Source organism: Marmota marmota, unplaced genomic scaffold (assembly GCF_001458135.2).
Source record: "Marmota marmota marmota unplaced genomic scaffold, marMar, whole genome shotgun sequence".
NCBI classification, from domain to species: domain Eukaryota; kingdom Metazoa; phylum Chordata; class Mammalia; order Rodentia; family Sciuridae; genus Marmota; species Marmota marmota.
Genome location: NW_025999990.1, coordinates 30,882,089 through 30,904,259, shown reverse-complemented (window position 1 = coordinate 30,904,259; position 22,171 = coordinate 30,882,089). Strand labels below are relative to the sequence as shown.

The following is a 22,171-nucleotide window of genomic DNA, read 5'->3' as shown; positions in this document are numbered from 1 at the left end:
GGAAAGATGCAGCTGAATCTTTTCACACAGAATCTTCCACCTAAATTCTTCACATAATCAGACTGCTTGAAATTGCTCCAATTAGGGATTCATTTGGGAGATGGTAGCTATTAGTCATTCACACATTGGTGTAATTTAGATTCAGTCAATTGTTTTTCCCTTAACACAGAACCACAGTCAATTATTTTTCTCTTATCACAGAACCACTAATGGGAGTTTCAGGGAAAAGAATCAGGCAGATTCTTAGGGCTAGCTGGCTTTGAAGATCAGACACTAAGCAGGGAGGCATTGGGCCTCAGACACCTGGGAGCCCAGCACACTGAGAGCAGGGGACAGGCTCACAGAAAGAAAGGCGGAAGGGCCAGATGTACATCTCAGTTACAAATGCTGCTAAAGGGAAGAGCCCCATGAGCATCCTGTGCCAGAGAACCTGACATAACAGGTGTAAGCAGGGCTGGGGTCAATACAGCCCCAGTACAACTACTGAAATATTGAAATATGGTCCACAGCCCATCTCTGAAATTGTGAGGTCCCCAAATTCAGAAGTTTTCAGGTCTCTGAAAGGCAGTGTTATGCAAATATCGTATCCATAGCTTCACGTCCCATTAGAGCCCAATTCATTAGGAAGCAATAGTTTGTTGGCAAGGGGTATCAAAATTACAGAGAAGAGATTGGGGGCCTATACTTCTGTACTGATCCATAAGCAGCCAAAGGCCCTCCTGCCACCCTGAACACCTACATCTCCCCACGATGAGGACCCTCTCCAACAGCACACCCTCGTGGGGCTGTGCCTGCACCCTTCTCGGCCTGCAGCTCACTAAATCTTTCTAGGCTGAGTGTACCACAGACAGAAGCATGTGATGATGACAACATTCACAATCCTGAGAAGCAGCTGAGCTGCTGTGGAAAAGCCCAGGTTTGTAGTCCAGGGGCTAAGGCTGGGGGTCCTTTTTATCTCTGCCAATCACTAGCTCAGAGACCTTGGGTAACACAGTTCTCCCCTTGGAACCTCAGTCTGTCAATCTGTAAAACAGGAATCATAATAACTTATTTGGTTGTTAGGAGGATTAAGTGAAGTATTGGGGGAGGGGTGTTAAAGACAGACTGCAAATTGCTATTTAAATAAATTATAATTTCTACTACTATATTAGAAAATGGGACAAAACAATGTGTCTAAAAATGTTTATGCACTGTAAATTACATACGAAAGTGAAATTTTAGGGCTGGGGATATAGTCAGTTGGTAGAGTACTTGCCTTGCATGCTTAAGGCCCTGGGTTTGATCCCCAGCACCAAAAAAAAAAAAAAAAAAAAAAGAAGTGAAATTCTGTTATTATTGTGAACTTCCTACCAAGAATCTGGTTCCTAGAGTTGAGAGGCCAAGAAGAGACCACTTCTACAAGTACTCTGCCCCACTTCCCATCTCCAGTCCCGACACCCTAGTGACTAGTTCTTTGGTAAAGAGGACAGAGAGGAAAGACCCAGGGACCCTGCTAAGGGCCCTGGATTGGAAAGAATGCACAGGAGAGGTGGTCCAGCTAGGGAACACTCAGACCACCTAACCAACATCTGTCTCCTTTGAGGGACACTTCACCAACCACAGTCCCTCCTCTAGCCCAGAGCACTGTGTCAGCTACCAGCACTGCCACTCGGGCTCCATCTCCTAAGAGCAATTCTTTTCACTCTCTGAGCCTTGGAATCCATAGCTGCATATTTAGAGGAATAATTCCTACTTCATAGGGTCATGGAGAGAAATCAATGTGTATATCTGTAAAACCCTTTGAATATCATAAAGCATGACTCGAATATGGAGTTATTTATTACTGGCATGGGAAGCTGGGGACACAGCAGGAGCTCACAGGGTTTCAAGGCCATGGGGCTGAGCTGCAATGTTTCTGGGGAAACCAGACCCCTCCTTAAGCAGGCTGAGGAAAGCAGGCTGCAAAGCATCGCAAACCAGCAAAGTTCTCTCTCCCGGGCCTGGAAAGACCATTGCAAGGTACTGTTGAGAGGGAAGGAATGGATCCTCCGCCCTCTGGGCACCACATGAGTTTTTTCTGTGCTCTGTTCTGGTTTGCTTCATTTTAAATTCTGGGGTTTTCTTCAATTTATATATTTGACAATTGTGTGTGATGCTGAGCCCTGGAGAGCTAACGGCATGGCATTTTCAAGATTGATGTTGTGTGTTTTTAACTGCAAGCAGCTGAACCCAAAGCAAGGATCTAAATAGAATATTCCAGACCATTGCTCTCGCAGTGCATGTCTAGGAGTTTGGATGGCTTTATGATGAATCTGTGGGCCTCGCTATGGGAGAGTTCTCACGGTAGTTTGGCCAAATGGCAGGCTGGGATGGAACTGGTGTGGACCCCCAAGTCGGTTGTGTTTGCACTTGAGGGTCTCCTTGCATTTTCTTACATGCATGCTTGATTGTCTTCCTTTGGCTACTAATTATTAAAACAGAGAGACTATTTCCAAGGGACCTCATTGTAGAAACAACATCTCAGAAAGCTTTCATGCCAAGTGCAAATGCAGAGAAAAGGGGCTTTTAGTTGTTTTCTTTTATCTTTACTTCTTTTAAAATCTTATTATTCTCACTCTGCTATAATACTGCTTTCTCAGAGGTGAAGGACATTTTCTGCAGGAAACAGTAACCAACAGTTAGAAACCACGATTTCTGCAACCCCCAATCACAATGAGATATTACTTCACTCCAGAAAGAATGGCAGATACCAAAAAGACAAAAGATAATAAGTGCTGGAGAGAATGTAAACAAAAGGGAGGACTTGCACCCTGTGGATGGGAGTGTAAATTAGTACAGTCATTGTAGAAAATAGTATGGAGATTCTTCACAAAATTAAAGATAGAACTGTCATATGATAGGCAATCCCATGACTGAATATTTATCCAAAGGAAGTGAAAGGAGTATGTCAAAGAGACATCTTCACTCTCATGTTTATTGTAGAACTATTCCAAGAGATGGAAAGTATCAATTAATGAACAGATAAAGAAAATGTGGTACATGTACACAGTGGAATACTACTTAGCCATAAAAAATGGAATCATGCCATTTGCAACAACATGGAAGGAACTGGAGATAGATCATTGTGTTAAGTGAAATAAACCAGACACAGAAAGACAAGTAATGCATGATCTCACTCATATGTCAATTATTAAAAAGTTGGTTTTACAGAAGTAGGAAGCAGAGACTGGGGAGAGTAGGGGAAAGTGAGGGATGGGAAAAGGTTGATCAGTAGGTACCACATTACAACTTGATAGGAGTAAGAAGATCTGCTGTGCTATTGTACAGGAGGATGACGAAAGCACCCTACTGTACCCTGTTTACTGTGTATTTCAAAAAAACAGGATTTTGAAAAAATGATAAAATGCTTGAGAAAACAGATATGTTTAACCTGATTCAACCGTTACCCAATGTATACATAGATCACAACCTTACATGGTTATTACATTAATATCTACAATTTTTATATTTTCATGTACCACTTAAAGATAAATTTAATTAAACAAAGGGAAAAAAGAAAACAAGATTTCTTTTTTTGTCTTCCCCATTCAAATCCCTGAGTCTCAGAGTAATTTGACAAAATCAGCTTTTACTGTAAAATAAAGATTAAACAATTTATACTTCATTTGATTCCTAATTTGAGACTTAATATGCACAATACAGCAAGACATGATTTAAACTTTAAATTTGTCCCTGAAGATGATACCAGGGAAGACAGGTTGAACATTCAGGAAGCAAATATTCTGCATCCATTTCAAATAGTCTCCTACTTTGTATTTAAAACATTCCCCTCAATATGTTTTTATTCTACATAGAACTTCCTTTAAGGAGGAAATACACACCTTGTAATTATTATCTCTGTTTAACAACAGCTTCATCATATGTATACATCTCCTATATTATAGAACAGTGCTGTACTAATATTGTTAACTTTCAATATTTAACCCAAATTTCAGATTTATATGAAAATAGGATCCTAAATTATCCACACCTGCAACCCAGGTTTAAGATTACCTACTCAATGACCTAAGATTTCTTCCTGCTTTGGAATTTCACTGTGTTTAACATTGAACCAAGGCACTGAGATGGCATATGGCATTTTCTTGGGAAAACAAATTAATGACTCACCTTGTCTCCCCAGACCCAGGGGGCAGGCTCTCCGCGCTCCTCCCCCAGCCACACCATCAGCAGGCCGATCCCCATGCCCATCCGGTCCGTGTCCACCTGCTCCACCCCGACGCATGCGCCTCAGGACTCTCTCACAGGGGTCGGGGGAGATGTACAGGAGGCATTTGCACAAAGTAAGTGGTTTGCACAAACTGTTTTATTTTATTTTATTTTATTTTGCTGTGGTTTCCTTTTAATGGGCAAATAGGTCACCAAGATCCATTGAGTGGTGGACAGTTACCCGCCATTGCCACATGTGGACACTCCAGGGTATCAGAGAACTCACTGTCATTTTATAGATTGTCTGTGGAGATGTCCTAAAGAGGGGGATCATTGCCTTGTGATATGGAACCGCAAAGTTAGGCCTCCAGCAGAGGAGGGCAAAGAGGGGTGGAGATGATAACCAGTATTCTATACCTACAGGAGGGCCCCCCAAGGCAAGTGACTTAAAACTTTCCTACAACCACTTTTTTTTAAAAAAATTTTTTTTGAGAGAGAGAATTTTAATATTTTTTTTCAGTTTTTGGCGGACACAACATCTTTGTTTGTATGTGGTGCTGAGGATTGAACCAGGACCGCACGCATGCCAGGCGAGCGCGCTACCTACAACCACTTTTTAAATTTATAGAGCAACAAAACAACAACAGAAAAGTTCCTCCTATACATCCTTTCAATTTGTTTATGTACAAAGCTTTTGCTTTGTACATAAATACATATATTTGTATGTGTGTAGGACACATATTATTATTTTTTTTTACAAAAATCAGATCAAGCACTGTATTTTGGTCTACAATTTGCATCTTCTTGACATGAGTAATATATCATGAACCATCTTCCAGGTTCTCATACAAAGATCTAAAGAGAAGAGAAACATAGTTGACTCATGTTTTAAAACAAAAGGAAGCATAAACAAAATCAAAGGACAAAAACAGACTCAAGGAAACTCATTCAAAAATAACTGTAGAAACACAAATCTTCAGGGCTGGGCTTGTGGCTCAGTGGTAAAGCGCTCACCTCGCACATGGGAGGCCCTGGGTTCGATCCTCAGCACCACATGGATAAATAAAATAAAGATATTGTGTCCAACTATAACTAAAAAATAAATATTTAAAACAAAAGAAACACAAATCTTCAATATCATCTTTTGCCTAACAATATTTTTAAAATGCTTTTGAGCATCAAAAATATGCAAAAATAGCCAGAAGGGGAGGAAACAGACGCTCTCATCCTCCATGTATAGGGGTAATACCTTAACATATTTTAATGGGAAAGAATGATAGACTTTACTCTGTTTTGAGGGGGAAAAAAGAGAGTCCACATTAAGGCTGTTTCTTCTGAGCACTGAATATGATTCAAGAGCTGTTTGTGTAATTCACAAAAGAACTTTCTGTTTTTATAATTTTAGAAGGAAAAATATGCTTTTTCTAAATCACCTTTTAGAGAAAGTACAGAATTTTAAATCAATTTGTGCTTCCTATTATAATTAATGTCTTCACCTAGCTACTTTGATTTTCCTGATTTAAATGCATTGATTATTTTACTTATTTAATATTGTGTTGTGAGACGACAATGAAATGAGGCCTAAAAGCAACCCTTAGCTCATAAAATGTTCATTCTACAGAAGGTCATTTGTAAGTCAGTTATTTGGAACCCTGTATACTTTTTCCCAAAGATATTAGCCCTCTGTTCTCTCTCTACTTTGCCCCACTCCCAAGCCAGCCTATGTAACTCTTTAGTATGCCTGAAATATGAGAATAATCTTTTTCTACCATAGAGTGTGTTCCAACTTAGTCCAAGCTCCAGTTCAGGGTACCTGCCATGCATCTGTCTATACTGGCAGTGGGAGCAGCAATCCTCACCCTTTTCTCACATTCTGGGAGCATTCAGAGCATAAACTTCTCATTCCCAACAGGGACCTATCCTGGTAGGAAGAGCTCTGGAAGCCCTGAAGGAGCATGAGTCTGTGCTGTCCGAGACCAGAATCCATTGTGCTCAGCCACAAGGTTATGGCTAGAACAATAAAAATAACTATGAAGGTCCAGCTGTCTGCACAGACCAGAGTTTTTATCAGTGTGGACATTCCTAGGAAGGATGACCACACAAGCTGGACCATCATAGTTATTATGCCAGGTCACCCAGTCTTATCAGTGCTAATCTCTTTCACTTTCAAAAATTGTCCCAAATTGAACGATACTTTATGTGAATCTCCATCATTAGTCATGTCTTCTTATATTGGGGCCACTACCCTAAGCACGGTGTATGGTTTTTTTCTTTTAGGAAATGGACCAAAACACTTCTGAAAGGAAGTACTAGAAGTTTTCTTGCTATAGGTTATCAAAGGAAATGATAAACAAACAACCTGAAATTGGAGGCATGGGGAAGCTCCTATTTTTTTTAATGAATATTTCTTTTTTGCTGAAGGTTCAAGAAGAAATTTAAGGAATGATTTGCTAGTGGCAGCAGATTCCATCACTAATACCATGTCCTCTCTCGTCAAAGAGCTGAATTCTGGTGAGTCCTTGGTGCCCCCTCATTTATCTACTCATTGCAAAAGATCTGTAAGTCCAAGGGGCCTCTTTCACAGACCTGCTCATTGTCAAGGTTAAAAGGATATTTGAAAGGTCAATGTGATATTTTGTTGGTATATTCAGATTTTTTCATAATGTTTATATTTTGCTTATTACATGCTCAATACAGAAAGTTTGAAAAATGAAAAAAAGTATTAAAATTGACCTAGAATCCTAGAATCCAAAGATACCCACTGTTAATGTATCTAGTGATCCATAGTAACATGATGTGGAAGTTATATTTACAGCGTTAAGTGTTTTATATACCTTTTCTCACCCTGTTGATTTGAAATAGATCATCATTTGAATGAAGCTAAACTGAAATTTCCCTTTGCAATATCTCCTAAGAAAAATTTACTCAGAAAACAAATAACATAATATTGTGGGGACATTTTTCCCTCCTAATACTACAGAGTTTTTAAAATTTCAGCAGGATGAATATACACATAAATATCTTAGCAGTTACTAATATGTCTCCATCTATTCCATAAAGCAACCCAGTAAGGTATTTGTCTGGCAGGACTGTGGTCTTACAGTAGATTACATCTATAAGAAATAAAACTTCAGTATTAAGAAAAAAATCCAGCACTTAAATTTTTTAAAGCCTCTCTAATAAGAATTAAAGTAACTGAAAACTGTGCTGCAATTTTAGATTAAGATTACCAGGGGCTGGGACTATAGCTCAGCGTTAGAGTGCTTGCCTAGCATGTGTGACACACTGGGTTCGATCTTCAGCACCACATAAAAGTAAATAAACAAAATTGTAGTTGTGTCTATCTACAACCAAAAAAAATTTAAAAAGAAAAAGATTACCAAAATGACAAAATAAGATCCCAATTAATAGCACATACTACTTGCCCTAACAAATGATAACTAACGGGTTCTTCAGGTGGAAGTCTCATGCACTATTACTTTATACTCTTACCTAAGTGATTTTAATATTATAGGTTTATATTTACTGGGGTAATATTAAGCAAAAGTAACAATTCCAATGAAGACTTTTGTGGAGAGAAAAAAATAGGAGTTTTAAGAAGTGAAGTCGAATATTAAAACACAAAAATTCCTCCTAACATTTCTGAAATTAAAAAAAAAAAAAAATATTGCCAGGCGCAGTGATGCACGCCAGTCAACCCAGTGACTCAGGAGGCTGAGGCAGGAGGATTGGAAGCTCAAAACCAGCCTCGGCAACTAATTGAGGCCCTAAGTAACTCAGAGAGACCCTGTCTCTAAATAAAATATTAAAAAGGTTGGGGATGTGACTCAGTGCTCAGTGGTTAAGCACCCCTGGGTTCAATCCCAGTAAAAGAAAGAAAGGAAGGGAGGGAGGGAGGGAATGAGGGAGGAAGGAAGGAAGGAAGGAAGGAAGGAAGGAAGGAAGGAAGGAAGGAATTGTTGTGTATGAAATTATTTTATAGTAATTTGTGTCAGTATCAATTCTCTTTTTGAAAAAAAAATGACAAATGTACTTTCACTGGCTGATGTTTTATACAGCACAGGTTGATTTGCAGGTCATAAATTATCTAATGAGTCGTTTTTTTTATTTCTTCAACTGCACCCACTAGAGGTGGGCAGTGAAACGGAAAGTAACGTGGATTCTGAATTTGCACGGACTCAGTTTGAGGATCTGGTTCCATCGCCAACCTCTGAAAAGGCTTTTCTAGCTCAAATCCACGCCCGAAAACCTGGGTACATTCACGGAGGCCCCACCACAAGCACCATGCGTAGTGACATGTGAGTATCTTTTGTGTGAATATATTTTTCTTAGTAGAAAACCAATCTGTAGGGAGCCTTAAGAAAGTAAAAACATGGTTGTTTAGGTCTTCACTTTGGAAAAGAATGAGGCCGTTTCCCTTTCTACCAGAAGAGACAGAAGGGTACTACATTTAAATCTGGCATTGAGATTGTTTCCCCTTACAATTGGAGGGATTATCAATAAACTGAGCCAATCAGTGCTTGTTGAGAACTTGGCTTGCCCAAGGCTCTGGGCACAGATGCTCCTCCATGAAGTCACATCCCAATAAAACCCTCATAAGTTGAAAATATTGTGAGTTGAAAATACATTTAAAACAACTAGCCTACCAAATATCCTAGCTTAGCTACAGAGCACACTGTAGAAAATACCAATCATTGACTTTCCTCATCTGAATGACTGACGGGGAGCCGCAGCTCATCGCCACTGCCCAACATCACAGAACAATATTTCACTGCATATGGCTACCCTGGGAAAAGATCCAGATTCAAAATTGGAAGTATGGCTTCTTCTGAGTGCTTATCACTTTTGCACCATGGTCAAGTTGTCCGTCAAACACGTTATAATTCAGGAATAGTCTATCATATTTAAAAAAACACTGTAGCTACTTTTCCAGGACTCAGGCTAGTTCAGAAGATTAATCATCTGCCTTCAGAATTTATTGTATCTGGACTTAGAGGACCTAGTGATTCTGGAGAAGTTTCTCTGTTCACAATGAATATAAATTGGATTAAAATAAATAAAGGCATAAAGTCTCATTATAAAGAAACCCACTTTCCTGAACATGTTGACTATGTACAGATCTGACCCTCGGAAAACTTGTTTTGCAAAGGTTTTCACCTTTCTGGATCAGCTCAAAGTAGGCAGCAGAGGAAATGAAGCTGAGAAACTAAAACAACCCCAGACAGAGTTGCAAAATTCAGCTTGGGAAGAGAAAAGAATAAAATAAAGGAAGGGAATTTGGAAGTGAGGCGCTAGGAGCATAGTCTCCTGGAGTTATGAGAAATGTGAGGAAAGGTTGACCAAAGGCTGAGAAAGGGAATGAAGGGAATGGCACTAAAAACATAACAGAAGGGTGACACTTAATGTGAAAAGTGAAAAATATTCCAGACCAGTCTACAAAAATAAATTGGGCTGGGCGCAGTGGCACACGCCCTGTAATCCCAGTGGCTCAGGAGGCTGAGGCAGGAGGATCGCCAGTTCAAAGCCAGCCTCAGCAATGGCAAGGTACTAAGCAACTCAGTGAGACCCTGTCTCTAAATCAAATACAAAATAGGGCTGGGGATGTGGCTCAGTGATCGAGTGCCCTGGAGTTCAATCCCTAGTACCATCCCCTTCCCCATCAAAATAAATCGACTGTGTTAAAGACCCAAAGAAAAACTAACCAGAGGCCCTTCTGATGTTTTGCTTCTCAATCCAAGTAGTGAACAAAAGACCAGCAAGAATGGAGAGCTATAAAGAGACCTGCGGAAAGCCAGCTGTGAAGGAGCAGAGTATGAGATCAGAGCAGAAGAACAGTTACGATATGATTGAAAGTGGCAGGCTGCAGCCACTTCTAATTTTAGTTTGCTTTCATGTTCTTTCCTCTATAATTTAGAATTGTTTGTTTCTTTTTCAAACTGGGGGGTTAATTGTCATCTGTTTTGTCAAGTAAATACATATCTACTTGATTTTTTATTGTTAAGCATGTACATGGTAGCTATCTAAAATGTCCCTTGCCCCAATTCTAAAAGCCAAGACCATTAGTGCCACTCCAATCTACTATCCCTGGTATGCTGGGGAGCAGGACCAGCTACCAACCAGTGATTTTGGATCTTGGAAGGATAAGTTCACACGCACCTCACAGAACCTTTTAGGCTGGCCCCAAACCTCCAAAAATAACAAGAACATGTCATACAGATATAAATAAATGTGAAAAATGGCATTTAATCTCCAGACTAGAAATGTCTCCTTGACCACTCTTTTCACTTTAGAGGATATTTTAATATCTGTACTGTGTTACACACTGAGAATATTCTAGTCACATGATTTAGTAGTGAACTTATGTTCAGCCCCATGAAGAGTTTTTTACATATCCTGGGATGAATAGAGGGAGATAATGTCTCATCTCAATGAGTGAAGTCATTCTTTTCTATTTATTTGATAGTGGAATTAGACAATTTAAATGAATCTTCAGGTTTGGAACTAGTGTAAATTTTTAAGATCAAAAGCATGTGCCCTAAATTGACTCTCATGAGTATGCACACACATGTGTCAGTCTGTGTGTGTGTCTCTGGGTGCATGTGTGTAACACAGAGGGTTAAATTATGAATAAATGTCTTTAAGAATTATTTCACTAGAGGGCTCACTCTCCTTATAGAAACTGCTCTTGGATTCTATGTGAAAAGCCCCCCTAATGGGAAAATTTAATAACCCTTCAAAAAACAAGTTTGTCCTTTTTTCATAGAGTATAGGATATGTAAAGGGCCAGACTATTCCTGTAAACCCTGCAAACACACTGATGACCAATGATCACCAGATTGCCATGGGAAAAGTGTGTATGAAAATGCCTTGACTGTGTACTCCTCCAAACCTCCAATTTTTTTTAAGTTTCCCTTTGGGGAAAAGAGACATAGAAGTGGCTCAAGGGACAGATAGCTAATGCCACAAATTCCACTCATACTTGTCTTTAAGAGGTGCTCCAAAATGCCAACTGTGGTTTATTCACAGAGTTACAGAAGATGGGGATCCCTACGTGCGGCCTGAGGACGAGAACTACGAGAACGACTCTGTCCGGCAGTTGGAGAATGAGCTGAAGATGGAGGAATACCTGAAACAGAAGCTGCAGGACGAAGCCTACCAGGTACGGGGACCCCCAGCCCCACTCAACCCCACCTCCTCAGCCCACGATAATGGGTCTTTCCCAATCCTCACAAAATTGGAGCTTCCTCCTTCCTTCCGCCTTCTTGTTCCAGAATATTTTCACATTACTTCTTAGTCCATGTATTCCAGACAGTAAAAATTTTAAAAACTTCTCATAGCTAGCCATCACTCATTGTGCATTCTCATGAATTCGGGTCTGGAAAGTGTAAAGAAGCCTTGTGACATTAGCAGAAACACGATGACTTAACAATCCAAACTCCCCCAGGATCATTAAGGTGCTTTTTCTTCCCCACCATAAATTAAAAGAAGAGGAGGAATACAAAGAACAGTGCATGCATAAATATACTTCCTCCCTTGAATTGTTTGTCCTCAGCCTCCCTGACTGCCCACTTCATGCCAAATGGAAGTGGGAAGGTGACAAAACTTAGTGAGGAACGTTGGGGGAACTGCAGGCCCAAGTTCAATGAGGTGTGAATAGACACATCTTCAGATAGAGAGTATATTAGCCCATCTGAGAATTCATAGAACATAGCACAGGCAATTGGGAATAAACTCCTGCTAAAAGAGGTGCATTTTACCCAACGGACCGTTGTCCTGTCTTGTTTGTCTTTCTGTAAGCATCCTTTCTCTTTACCTGCAGGTGTGTTGTTGAGTTCTGGGAGCTCAGGGATGCTTGTCTGGTGGAGACCTGCTGGTCCCCAACCCCAGTGGGTTACTGTTTTCCTGTCAGATTTCTTTCCAATGGCCACACAACCTTTCTCCATATTCTTAGATCAGCAGTGGCCCTTTTGTACTGCATTAGTGAAGGACAGAGAAATAGAGGGAATAAATTGTCTCTCACTTCTCGTATATTTATAGATTAAGCCTTGAAATATTTTCCCAAGAAGAATGTAGCAAAAGAGATATTGGAGGCCTGCCAACTTCACCTCAACAATATGAAAAAAGGTTTGCCTCTTTGGAAGTTTCCATTCAACTTTTTAGTTAAGCAAACACATTTTAGAAGCAACCAAAATGTTGATCTTTCGTGAAAAGATCAAAGTCAAACAAAGAAAAAAAGAAAAGAAAAACAGAGATAGCATCTGTGGAACCATGCTTCTATGCTACAGAAACTGTAGTCGTCTGAAAATCATGGAGGGCGCTCTTTCTTTGCAACTTGTATGGTTTTCCACAGAAGGAAATTATCCCAGAATGAAGCTGGCCGGGCTTCTCTGGGAACTCTGAGGGATGGCATCCCTACACATGCCTCCCGTGACTCTGCACATAGAGGGAAAGAGATGTGGCTACATAATCAATATTCCAGTTCATGCTGTTAGGGGGTCCTTATTAGGCCTCCCTCTTTAAATTCCTATCAGTTTCTGGATTTGGGTGACAACAGTAACTGAAATTCTAGAAGTTATTTAAAAAAAAAAAAAAGAGGCAGCCTTTCACCATTTTATATCAAATAGTAAATCTTTATTTATTTTAATGAATTAGGAATTTAATCTTAGATGAGTAAAGTGAAGGGAAATTCTATTAATGACGTACAATCCCATTGGAGTTCTTACCACCTCTGTCTCTGGTGAGTCTGAAGCTCTCTCTCCTTGCCTTTCCATGCCCGATGACTTCAAGGGAAAGGGCAGAGAAGGGGCTGGGAGAACATAATAAGCCCATGTGTCCCCCCTCAAGATGAACGCCCTGGAGAACGCTGGAGTGGTTTTCCTGGAGGGCTCTGTGAGCAGACGGTTATTGAATGGATTGGAACACTACTTTCTTTCATTGCACTCTCTTTCTGTCTTTGTGCATGGCTTCCAGCCAAATAATTCACCAGCTTGACTGCGTCACCAACTTGACATGTCACCTTTCTTGTTTGTGTCCTTTGTCACCCACAGGTCAGCTTGCAAGGTTGAATGCAATATCCTTTTATCACTCTCCTCTCAAGTAAGTACCTTCTTGTTTGGGAGGAAACATGGCCACTCCACTGAATTCTGAGAGCTTGTAACCTGAATTCACAATCACTCTCTCCAAAGTGTTTCTTTCTGTGTAATAAAATATCCTCCTTCCCTGCTGACATTTGTCGACAAATTCTCTCAAGTCTATGGAGCATTTCATTATAATCCAGTGGAAATCTCCCAGACATCCTTGGGAGTTGACTTTTTCCTCTGTGAATTAGGGAAGTCTACCAGAAACTTCCTTAACATCAGAGATACTCCGGAAGTCCTCTGCAGCCAGGATGCTTAGCTAGCTACTTCACCAATCCATCATGACATCAGAATTGCCCCCTCTGTAGCACCTAGGAAGGAACCAACCTTGTTCAGTATTTATAGATGAATCAGCTCCTTAATCACGCTACATTCAGGGCCCAAACGACCAAACGTGTACCTTAACAAAAAAGAAAAAATCAAATATTTTTAAAATGAAAGAATCAAGTTGACACAGTGGCACTCACCTGTAATCCCACCAGCATGGGAGGCTGATGCCAGAGGATCACAATTTCAAGGCCAGCCTCAGCAACTTAGGGAGATCCTGTCTCAAAATAAAATATAAAAAGGACTGGGGATGTGGCTCAGTGGTTAAGTACCTCTGAGTACCAAAAAAAAAAAAAAAAAAAAAAAAAGAAGAAGAAGAAGAATCAAAATGGAGAAGGGATTCTACAGTCTTATATTTTGGGGATAACTGATTCAAATCCATGATGTAATTGAGCAGGATATAAATTAATTTAAAATATAATTTATCCCGTATGGGATCCCATCCCAAGGATCTACCTGAATACATGTAAAATCTCTCATAGTTATAATGTAAAGAGCACTTGATCTGGCAAGATCACTTGAGGGTGATTTACAAATCTTAGGCTATGGAAGACATCAGACCCAATTTCAAATAATGATTTACTGGGTTTTGACCACTCCTTGAGGATAAAGTGCCCCCCCCAAGACCTTTGACACCTGGGGGTCTAAGGGTTCCTGGCAAAAATATATACATATATATTGGTTTTACCAAATTCTAGCAGCATAAATCTGGACAAATTATTAAAGCTATTTTAGCCTTCAGTTTCCTCTGCACAACATGTCAGGAGCCTACCTCATAAAAGAATTGTACTTCCTGAGATGTGTTTTTAAAGAGCTTGACACAGTAGCAGACACCGTACAATTTATTAAGAACATGCACATACATGCATGCCGTGATGCTCCATGATTTATATATAGTGGTTATGCAAGCACTTGGGAACCGCTGGGACCACGGGGACTAGAGCGAGCTGGCTCTCCCTGTTTTTATAAACAAAATCAGGCCTCTGCTACATACAATGATTTGAGAGATCTTGGGCTACACTGTCCCATAAGTCTAGATGGTTTCTCTGGATCCAGCTGATGGTCATTTAGATGTCCCCCACTAGAGTTCAGAGTTCATGCACTTCCCACAGTAATCTTACCACCCATGCCCAAGGACTTGTGTCTGCTTAGTTATACAGTTCTTTCCAATCGTGGAATCCCTTCTGTCTGTATAGTACAGTTGAGAGTAAACTACCAACTCCGGTTGCTAGCTTAAAAAGGGATATATATATACTTCTCTTTAAATGGCATCTCAATTAGTAAAGAATATGTGTTAGTTTGAGCACTGCTGACATCCTGTCTTGATCCTCAGGTTAAGATTAAACAAGTAAAAATCATGGTACAATGTCTATGATATACATTTCATGAGCAGAGAGGAAAGCGCATACTGACCACACTCTGCTCTTCCCCGCTTGGATTTGAGAATACAACACCACACACTGTCCACATTCACGATGACTAGAGTGAAAAAATTCCCAGGAGCAGTTTCTGAAAATATTCACTCCAGTTATAACAAACCTAATCCCGAAGGAGCAAGCCTTTTCCTTTAATAGCATTTTCTTTCTCTGAGCTCCAGAAATTTAATCATTTTTGTTCTATCCATTATTTAAACATTGGTAGATTTTTCTTAGAAAAATATTTCTTTTTAAAAAGCCTACTAAAATGGCCTTAATATAAAACCACATAAAAGTTGGCATTGGGTTCATTGTGTTCCTAAAAGCCAAAAAATTCAGTATCCTGAAAGTTCTTAAACCATTTTTTTAAAATCCTTGTTGCAAAATTGGCAGTGAAAAATTAAACATTTGTGACCTCTGCTGTTAACTGCATCAAGTAGTCCCTCCCACCCCCAGCCCCATCTAGAATTTGACAGGACTCTGAATATGAACCAGCCTGGTACTAAATCAGCCACTTAGGCAAAATTCATTTAACATCTTTTCAGAATACTACAAAAACTAGTGGCTTTTCATCTTGTAACTAGTTCCATCCTACTAAATTTTTTTCTTAATGTAGCTAGGAAATATAGTTGAAATTTTAAAAGAGTTTACATTATTACAATATTTCTGTTTGGACTTTCCAACTGTGCTGCAAGACCAAAAATGATCCAAATATGTTCCTCTTAGTCAGAAGTCCTGAAGCCCACTTCATTGGCTTGATGTCAGCCAGTCATCCACCAAGGCAGGGCCCTACATGGGTAAGGAGTCAGAAAGTGGGACATCAGAAACATAGAAGACTCATCCTCTGCTCAAGTAGGGCTTTAGGCGTATTTGGAAATAAATACACATTTATCAGCATCCTGAGCAAGCGAATGGAGTTCCTGGTGGACTGCTTTTCAACTAGCTCCTTTTGAAAAAACAATGTACAAATATGATTAGTGCTCAGCTTAGTATCCCCCTTGTCTCCATTTTACTCCGTTCAAACTTTGGATTTTTTTCCATCCTCTGGACACTTGGTATATCACTTTCCTTGCCTGGTCACATCTTAACTTAGATATTGGAGGATTGGACCATGGAAAGTGAATTAAAAAAAAAAAAAATCAACCTGGAATTCTGATGGTGGGTCAGTAGTGTCCTCTCCTTGTCCAAAGAATAGCACAAATCCTTCCATGGTACCTCAGGTACCTTTCCAGAAAGAAACTCAACAAAGAGAACTTCCCGTCCTCTCTTCCAGAAGGTGCAACAGCACACCGTGTCTTACAACACCCGTCCCTGATTTTCATAGGAAAGAAGTACAGCAAGTGTGCGTTCACATGTATGTGTATGTGTGTGCGTGTGTATATATGTGTGCATGAGTGTGTGTGTGTGTGTGTGTGTGTATGTGTGGGAAAGGGGGGAATCCTAAGTTTCATAACCCTAATTTAGAAACAGTTTTCGTCTTTAAAAAAAAAATTACACATTCCTTATTCCCAGGCAAGCGATAGTCAGACAGATGATAAGATGAGAACTGGTGATGATGGAGAGCACTGCACCCAGACAGAGGAAGACGGCAGCCTGGCAGCAGCCTCACCGGAGAGAGGAGCCACCACACCCAGCAGCTCCTGACAAACCCCCACCCCCTAAAGATGTGTTCTGATGCCTCTAGTGCAGCTAATTTTTTTGTTCTCTTAAGATTTGTAGTTCATAGGTGTGTGTTTTAGAAGGGGAAAAAAAAAAGACTTCTGTTCAAAGCTAATTTATCCACTACATCTTCTGTAACATGGCTCATCCCTGGTTAAAAACAAACCAACACAGGCTGAGAACCATGCTGCTGTTACACACGATGGCAGTATTAACAAGCATTTTAAACCTTTGCACATGATATTGAACCTGTTCAGTTTACAATGACAATATTAATACTGTTTATAGCTAGAAGTTTGATTTCTGGATTCTTTGAGATTTTAGCAAAACAGTATATTATACACTGGACCTTTCTTTTTTTTCCCATAACAATTGGAAAAAAAACAACCACTTGCAAACATTCATAAATCCTGAAGGGTCCCGTTCCTGAGTGTACAAGCTCAGAATCTGGAAGCCAAGACAGATCCTTGGCTTGCAGTTGACCCCAAAAGACTTTGTGAGCAGTGATTTGAACCCATCATTAGAAATAATCCACTCTTAGGGGCTTCTTTCCAACTTTGGGTTGTTTTCTTTCAAGATACTCTAACAAGTCAGCCATAGAATTTAGTGTAAATATTTTTTCCAAATAATCATATTCAAAAAAAAGACAACATTCAAATTATATAGAATCTAGTTTTTAAAATCAGCACAGATCTTCTTAAAAACTGTGAACTATGTTTTGAAATACTCGTTACTAAAGCTGTTTATAAACCACAGGTGCCATAAGATCCCCAAATGGACTAAAGTTATCTATGCTCTTCCATGGTCTTGTTCCTCTCGGTTTAGCTTTAGGAAGCATGTCTTTAACAGCACCGCTCATTCACAAGCTCCCCTATCAGGTCACGGAGGCCTTCAGCTTTAAATGTACAGGCTTAAAGTGCGCTTGCGAAACGTCGCTCTCCTTTTATTTCTGAATGTCGATTGCCTTAGCTGGCCACCTGGTGTTCTGCATGCAGCGTTCTGTGGTCACGTGAAAGGAGGACAGGCTCTTCTATATTAAGCTGGGATTTTTGCACTCAGTGAAAAAATAACTAATGTGCAAAAGAACTGCAAAGACAAGAGGATAAAAGTCTATTGATGGTCCTTAGGAGGGCCCTCTTCAGAAAGAACTAAAGACCGTCCCCTCCCCTCACTTTGGGATTCTGGGGAAAATGGAAAAGCAATCTTCTGTTTGTTTCAAGATTTGATGGGGGATAAAAGCCTGCAGCATATTGGATATATTCATACTTAAATGAGCAGCTTCTCTGGAATTCCTGTAAGAACAGTGGTTCTCAAATGATGTTCCCCAGATCAGCAGTATCAGCATCACCTGGGAATGTCTTAGCAACGCAAATTCTTAGGCCCCAGCCCATGCCTACCGAATCAGAAATGATGGGGATGGGGCCTAGCAATCTGTGTTTTAATCAGCCCTCCAGGCAATTCTGATGCATGCTAAAGGTTGAAACTACTGCTTTAGAATTCAGTTGTATAGTAAAGTCTCCAGAAAGGTCTTATAAGTAGGAAAGGCTCTGAGTCAACCTCAAAGCTTCAGCGATTCCATTTTGCTTCCAAGGTTTGCAAAACCTCCCACCCCACGTACCTGGTCTGTAGTTGGTAGGTGTCAGCTGAGAATACTCATTCCAATATTTTTAAGCTCCGCTAGCAGAGGGCCATCAGATGTTTATGCCTCTGCATTTGGTCAGAAACCATCTCCTTGGCTGCCCTTCACAACAAAATCGCTTGCCTTGGGGATAGTAAAGTGATTAACTGGCATCAGTGAGGACCCCACCCTGTCCCTGGATGTACTTAATCATACTTCCCTCCAGAGAACCCGCCTAAACAAATGTCCCTGAGCACAGGCTAACACCAAAGTGGCACGACTGCACAGTTCTCAGATTTCTTTGCACAGATGAATTTTATTGCGGGTTTTGTCAGTGTGTTGATGTTCATCTCTCTTCCCCTGCCCATCCTCTGTGAAACCATACCTCTCTAGATGGAGCAGGTGGCCATTGGTGCCTCATACTCAGTACTGAAAACCACTACATCCCAGCTACCTACATTGCTGTCAGTTCGCAACCAGAGCCAGGTGGTTCTTGAACTCAGAACTCAGACCCTGCAAGTGGCACTTCTGCCACTGTCTGGACTGAGCTGACATATGTTGTCTCTTTGTGTTTTGACATCAAAACGTCTGTCTGAGGTTTGAACGGTTCTGCTAAAAACCTTCCCCCTTGTCATAGCTCTCATGGCCTACCAACTCCATAACCCATCGTTCAAAGCCATTGCAAGGACTCTGGAAACTGCCGCCCATGACCAATTTCTGACTAACCAGCCACCTTTTCTTTCTCTTAGCTCCACGTCAGCACTGAGACCAGACTCAAGCACCCCTGTCCTGTAACCGAGACAAAATGGCGTGTGTTGTTTTGGGTTTTTGTGGGTTTTGGTGGGTTTCTTTCCGTGGCTCTCCAAATTTATTTTTGGGGTCTGTTCTAAGTGCAAACCCAGCAGGTTTCATCTGTCCTGTCCATTAGATAACAACTATATCATGTGGGGGTTGTTTCTTTCTTGTTCCACAATGAATTGCACATCCATCTCCATCAGAGCTATAGCCTATTAATGAGCACTGGTCTAACACAGCCAACCCTCCCCCACAGCACCATGTTAACGGAGGAGGGTAGAAGGGTGAAATCTACAGGACAGGATTCAGGAATCAGTTGTGGTTGGTCAGGACGGAAGTCGGGGTAAGTTCGATTGGTCAGAGGGAGTTGTGCTGGAGATTGTGAAAATGGATTCTCGGATGATCTATTATAAGGCAGGGAAGGCTCATTTGTAAGTAGTAATGTGAACTGAATTGCATTAAGAGTGTGGCCTTTGTTGTGATATACTATGTATTTTCTTATATGCATGAGCCAAACTGTTGCGTCATAATTTAGCACTGATGTCTGCTTTTATTTTGATCATCTTTGTCCACCCTTATTAGTTCTTGGCTGTTAACTGTAGATAGATCTTGTACAGACAGCAACCTTTGGTTGCTGCATTCACCTTGGTTCGATTCCATGCAAGGAGCCACAAGCAAGAACTCCACTGTGTCCTCAGAAGAAAGGGCATTTTTACTTTTGAACCAAAAAAAAAATCAGAAGCATTACATCTTGCGGCTAATTAACTGTAAGACATTTTTAATTATGATTACTGTAATTTGACACCATTTGAAATAACCAATTCAGAGACACTAAAGATTTCACAATATTCATTGGTATTGTAACAAAACTACTATTGTATGGATTTTTTGTATTGCTGTTAAGTATTGTTTTGTGTGTGTGCGTGTGGGTGTGTGTGTGTGTGTGTTGGAACCTCCTGGGGACATGTTATATTTTGAAGTGATTAAACTATTTAATTGTGTGTCTATATTTTGGAATGGAATTATTTCTTCATTAAAAATGTTTTTAAAAACACTAAATCTTGCATGTTTTATTCCTGGATTTAATGACTCTTTCCTAGAGCAACATGGAGTCAGTCTGTTTGAAGAAGACAGATCAGCGTTTACAGTATGGAGCAGGGTAACAGTGATGGAATGTTTGATTAACTGAGGCAAAATAGCTTATCTCCTATAAATATTTGAGTGGCTTTATGTTTTTTTAAAGGCCCAGAAAAAAAAAATATACGCCAAAAGATTAGCAATCTAAATTGTGCATTTAAGGATGATAGTTTTGTTTTCTTCATTATCTTATTCAGGCTCCCTACCATAGATATTTGGAATAGAGGGAATGGATGGGTGAATACATAGGAAACACCTGGATTGAACTTTTTTTTTTAATAAGGCTGAGTCACCCAATACCTTTAGAAGTCCCGTCTAAATATGGGAATTTTCTTTGCCTTCAGTGAATAAAGAAGTCCCTTTCTATAGAATTGTTAGGCTACAGAGCATTAAAAATTATATGCATGCTTGGTTTATTTTAAAGAAAATAATAAGCATACTAGAGGCTTATGAATCAAGTTAAATAATGACAATTTGTGATTCCCTCTTCCTCAAAGCTATTTAGTTCAGTAATGGATAGAAACAAAAAATATGGACCAATAATGCTGACCATGGATATTCTGATAGATAGATAGATAGATAGATAGATAGATAGATAGATATAGATATATATAGTTGTAGATGGACAGAATGCCTTTATTTTATTTGTTAATTTTTTTTTTATTTTGGTGCTAAGGAATGAATCCAGTGCCTCACACATGCTAGGCAAGCACTTTTCCACTGAGATACAATCCCAGCCCCTGTAGATATTCTTCATCACTGGATCTACTGGCTTACACGTGACATGAGCTAAACAACATATGTGGTTGGTGGTTGGTTCCTTCACTTTGCAGTGCCATGATTGTGCCACCAAGAGAAGAAATGCTGCTAAGGATGAGTATCAGACAACCAGAACATAAAGGGCAGTGGGCAAATGATCTGACATTCCATTTTTCTGGAAGTCTCTTTGTGGCTATTCTAGCTTGGGAACAGCTACACCTTGAAAATACCTAGGTAGGAACAATTAGACCTGCTTTCTGATCTACACCTCCAAGAGAAAGTTATTTTTGCTTTCTTTGTAATTATTTCTTAGCAAACACCTTTCCGGCCATCCATGGGAGTAAGTGGGGAGACCAGGAGACTGAGAAGAAAGGTGTGCATGAAGGTGTGCCTCCTCTAAGCAGGGGGAATCCTCACACACACTCGAGTCTCACTCATCTAGTGTGTGGGACACACACCTGAAGGTAATGAAGAGTTTATTTGCCAGGACCTGTTTATATCTATACGTTTTGTGACAAACATCATAGATTTATCATTAGTTTTATGCACCTGTGTTTTAAATCATATATAGGCAATAAAAATGGTATTAGTAATAAAAAAATGCAATATATCCCCACCCCAAGTTGGAATACTGTAATTGAATTTTGACACTAACTACTCAGAGTTAGGGCCGACCCCATAGGCAAAGGACAAAATCTTCCACAATAATGCTGCTTAAGACAGTCCTAAGTCTGTGGGGTCACCTACAGTTCTGACTAGCCAGCTAGAAATTCAGGGGTTCCCATGACCCCCTCATGTTAAATAATTCACTTGAACAACTCACAGAATTCACTGAGTGCACTAGATTCTGTACTAGAGTTTTGTTACAAAGGGTACAGATCAGGAATGGCCAAATGAAAAGATACAAAAGGCAAGGTCCTGGGTTGGGGAAGGACACGGAGTAGCAGTGCCCTCCCCTTGTGAAATCTGGTCATGTCATTCTCCCAACGCATCCATGTGTTCACCAACCAAGAAGCTTCTCTGAACCTTTGTACAGGGATTTTGTTGGGACATGATTGATTAAATCAATTCAACTCAATCTCTGACCTCCTCTCTCTGGAGGTTGGGCTGACTCAAAGTTTCAACCATCTAATAACATA

At 40.1% G+C, this 22,171-nt stretch overlaps 1 protein-coding gene across 24 annotated transcripts in view; it reads left to right on the top strand.

Moving 5' to 3' along the window:
• Dtna (dystrobrevin alpha) overlaps positions 1–20,195 on the top strand; it is a 315,681-nt gene extending 295,486 nt beyond the window's left edge. For 14 of the 24 annotated variants that reach the window (XM_048806343.1, XM_048806342.1, XM_048806340.1 and 11 more), the window contains 5 exons: positions 4,160–4,319; positions 6,607–6,696; positions 8,315–8,483; positions 11,212–11,344; positions 19,091–20,195. In XM_048806343.1, the coding sequence (XP_048662300.1) occupies positions 4,160–4,319; positions 6,607–6,696; positions 8,315–8,483; positions 11,212–11,344; positions 19,091–19,231 (693 nt within the window). In that variant the 3' untranslated portion in view covers positions 19,232–20,195. Of the gene's footprint in view, positions 1–4,159; positions 4,320–6,606; positions 6,697–8,314; positions 8,484–11,211; positions 11,345–13,232; positions 13,282–16,576 lie in introns of all 24 variants that reach the window. The other 10 variants (XM_048806351.1, XM_048806353.1, XM_048806356.1 and 7 more) reach the window with 3 other exon arrangements.
• The last annotated feature ends 1,976 nt before the right edge of the window (positions 20,196–22,171 follow it).